This window comes from Procambarus clarkii, chromosome 73 (assembly GCF_040958095.1).
Source record: "Procambarus clarkii isolate CNS0578487 chromosome 73, FALCON_Pclarkii_2.0, whole genome shotgun sequence".
NCBI classification, from domain to species: domain Eukaryota; kingdom Metazoa; phylum Arthropoda; class Malacostraca; order Decapoda; family Cambaridae; genus Procambarus; species Procambarus clarkii.
Window position 1 is genome coordinate 8,116,509 of NC_091222.1, and position 3,988 is coordinate 8,120,496.

Genomic DNA, 3,988 nt, shown 5'->3' on the forward strand with positions numbered 1-3,988 from the left:
GTTCACGTAGTCTGTCCTCATATCTCATGCCTCTTTGTTTTGAGACTAACCTAGTGGCATACCTCAGAACTTTTTCCAGCTTCGTCTTGTGCTTGACTAGGTACGGACTCCATGCTAGGGCTGCATACTCCAGGATTGGCCTTACATATGTGGTATACAAGGTTCTGAAGGATTCCTTACACAGGTTTCTGAAAGCAGTTCTGATGTAAGCCAGCCTCGCATAGGCCACTGATGTTATTCTTTTGATGTGGGCTTCAGGAGACAGGTTTGGCGTGATATCAACTCCCAGATCTTTCTCTCTGTCCGTTTCGTGAAGGACTTCATCTCCCATTCGGTATCCAGTGACTGGCCTCCTAGATCCTCCTAGTTTCATTACCTTACATTTACTTGGGTTGAACTTTAGGTAGTACACTGTCAAAGTTGACAGCATCCTTTACCAAGTACGACGACCACAACTGCCTTCAACAACCCAGCTGCTAGCATGTCCTAATGATATATACAAAGTAAGAATGACTTCCTCACTTCGAACCTTGAAAGATCTCTCCATGAAACCTTACATTCAATTATATATATTTGCAGCCCATGTTTATGCTTACTTGACCTCAGTTGATGAGAGGCTGTCACCCCCAGGTCTCTTCTGTCTGTCTTGGTCATCACGACTGTCTTGGTCATCACGACTGTCTTGGTCATCACGACTGTCTTGGTCATCACGACTGTCTTGGTCATCATCACTGTCTTGGTCATCATGACTGTCTTGGTCATCACGACTTTCTTGGTCATCATGACTGTCTTGGTCATCATGACTGTCTTGGTCATCATGACTGTCTTGGTCATCATCACTGTCTTGGTCATCATGACTGTCTTGGTCATCATGACTGTCTTGGTCATCATGACTGTCTTGGCCATCACGACTTTCTTGGTCATCATGACTGTCTTGATCATCACAGCTGTCTTGGTCATCATGACTGTCTTGGTCATCATGACTGTCTTGGTCATCATGACTGTCTTGGTCATCACGACTGTCTTGGTCATCACGACTGTCTTGGTCATCATGACTGTCTTGGTCATCACGACTGTCTTGGTCATCACGACTGTCTTGGTCATCACGACTGTCTTGGTCATCACGACAGTCTTGGTCATCACGACTGTCTTGGTCATCACGACTGTCTTGGTCATCATGACTGTCTTGATCATCATGACTGTCTTGATCATCATGACTGTCTTGATCATCACAGCTGTCTTGGTCATCACGACTGTCTTGGTCATCACGACTGTCTTGATCATCACAGCTGTCTTGGTCATCACGACTGTCTTGGTCATCACGACTGTCTTGGTCATCACGACTGTCTTGGTCATCACGATTGTATTGGTCATCATCACTGTCTTGGTCATCATGACTGTCTTGGTCATCACGACTGTCTTGGTCATCACGACTGTCTTGGTCATCACGACTGTCTTGGTCATCATCACTGTCTTGGTCATCATCACTGTCTTGGTCATCACGACTGTCTTGATCATCACAGCTGTCCTGGTCATCACGACTGTCTTGGTCATCACGACTGTCTTGGTCATCACGACTGTCTTGGTCATCACGACTGTCTTGGCCATCACGACTGTCTTGGTCATCATGACTGTCTTGATCATCACAGCTGTCTTGGTCATCATGACTGTCTTGGTCATCAAGACTGTCTTGGTCATCACGACTGTTTTGGTCTTCCAGTAGCTTTGTAGTATTTTTTCTCATTTTGCATTACCATATAAATATTTCCATTGCAAATCTTTCCATTGCAAATGGAATTTTGTACATCAAAGAGCATAAGCTATTATCGATGTATTTCACATGAATCAGGAACAAATCTGATCCCTAAACTGACCCTTTTGTCACAAAAAATGTCATGCCTGTACATTTAGAACTACAGGCTATTTGCTTCCATATAACCAATTTTCCACCCGACCTAGTACATATTTTTATCAAGCAATTTTATTATTGTAAGTGTCTTCAATTTCATTGTAAAATTGTCTTCATCTGGCTTGAGTTAACCATAATAAAAATAATTGTCAAACTCAAACGATTACAACGAAAGTTATGATGGTAACTCAAAATGTCGTACACCATAGTCTCTATTCGTAATAAAAGTGCGTTTGCCAATTTTAGTTGTCCTCATCATTGGCCGATAGTTACAAGATGTCTTGTTTCCTTTTTCAGGTATTGGAGTGGCATTTGTATCCACTCATGTGGATCTGTTCCTGTCTCAATCAAGTGACAATGGCAAAAATGTTCACCATTGTAACGATTTGATTTTTATCTTTAATAGTCTTTCTTGCATGCATTTTTCAGGATTAGTTTTTGCTTGTAAAGTTTCAGTAAGGGTAACACAATAGCTTTTACTTTTGTCTTAATATTAGTGCTGAGAGTACATCCATCTCAGAAATTGTAAGAATTCAAAGATATTTGTGTGTGTTGCTTAGGAATAGTGATTGAAAAGGGATGTTATTTGAATTTCCCACATGAAAATAACAAAACCTTATTTATACTGATGAAATCTTTACTTCTTCATAGTTATGTGGAAGATAAGGTATTAGTAAGATTGTATTAGAAAATATTGAATGGATCTAAATTATACAAACCCCTGATAATGTACAAATTACATGAATGTGTAATCTGTATTAAAGCAGATTCCGTAGTGTTCCTATTGAACATTTCCTTCAAGCTTTCTAAATAGCTCACCACAATCTTGTCTCCCATTGTTAGAAACTATTTCATCTTCTCATTTGACCAATTCTATTCAATTAGTTTACAAATTGAATAATGTTCCAGTCATTTCAGATGTCAAGTTAATCAGTTTTGAAGATTGTTCTTTGTTTACTAAGGCTCCGAGAGATGATATTTTTGATTACCTTGCTCATGAATTAATGAACCATGTATTACCTATGCCTGCTGATATTACTGTCAATCTTATTAAGCTGTGTACAAAAGAATGTAAATTAACTTTTAATAATGAGTATTATTTACAGACTAGGAATGGCAATGGGAAATCCTTTATCTCCATGACTTTCAAACTTGTACATGGAACTTTTCGAAAAGAAATTTGTTTAAAAAATTACCCCTGGAATCATCCCATGGTTTAGATAAGATGATGATATATTGTGTATATGGCCTACAAATGTAAATTCAGACGAATTTGTAGCTAAACATAATGATCAAATCACCTCTATTAAATTTACTATGGAGACTGATATAGAAAAATGTAAGCCAATTTTAGATTCACTTATAGGGCAGATTTTTCACTCAAGATTAGTGTCTAAAGAAAGTTTACAAATAATTTATCTTGTGTTCATTATTTCTCAGGGCATAGATACAATGTGAAACAATAATTTTTTTCCTCAATGTATCTAAGAGCTCTTCGAGTTGAGTTATTAGTCCAGAATTCTTAGATGAAGAGTTTAAGAATATTGATTCTATTGGTCTCAAGCTTTGTTATTCACTGGGTTTTTTGCAAGTTTTCCATAGCAAAGTCCGTCGTACATAATATAATAATATATGCAGTGAGAAAATTCGGCTAAAGAATGTATTATGTTTATCATATTTTTCTGGATACGAAAATATTGTCAGGCCTTGAAAGTTTTTTAGATACATGTTTTGTATAATTACTAAAATGCTGTTGGAAAATTATAAGTTAGAAACAGTCTTCATAGTGATAATTGTGTTATATACAAAATACCTTGTAAAGACTAATAGGTTCTAAGCTGGGCAAACATCCAAAGATTTGAAATTTAGAATTTTGCAACATAAATATTTATTTTATTTATTGATTTATATATATACAAGAAGGTACATTGGGTTTGTGAGAATACATTGGATAGTACAGTATTTACATTCTTGTAAAGCCACTAGTACGCACAGCGTTTCGGGCAGGTCCTTAATCTAGCAGATAATTTTAAGTAGGTAATTTCAATCAGAATTGATAAATGATAAAGATACATTACA

The 3,988-nt window shown here is 37.2% G+C and overlaps 1 protein-coding gene across 1 annotated transcript; it reads right to left on the reverse strand.

Annotated features, from left to right (window-relative positions):
- Window positions 1–592: 592 nt before the first annotated feature.
- On the reverse strand, window positions 593–1,744 carry LOC138356556 (protein starmaker-like). The gene has a single exon (XM_069312755.1). The coding sequence runs from the start codon at window positions 1,742–1,744 to the stop codon at window positions 593–595; it is 1,152 nt and encodes a 383-aa protein (XP_069168856.1).
- Window positions 1,745–3,988: the final 2,244 nt, after the last annotated feature.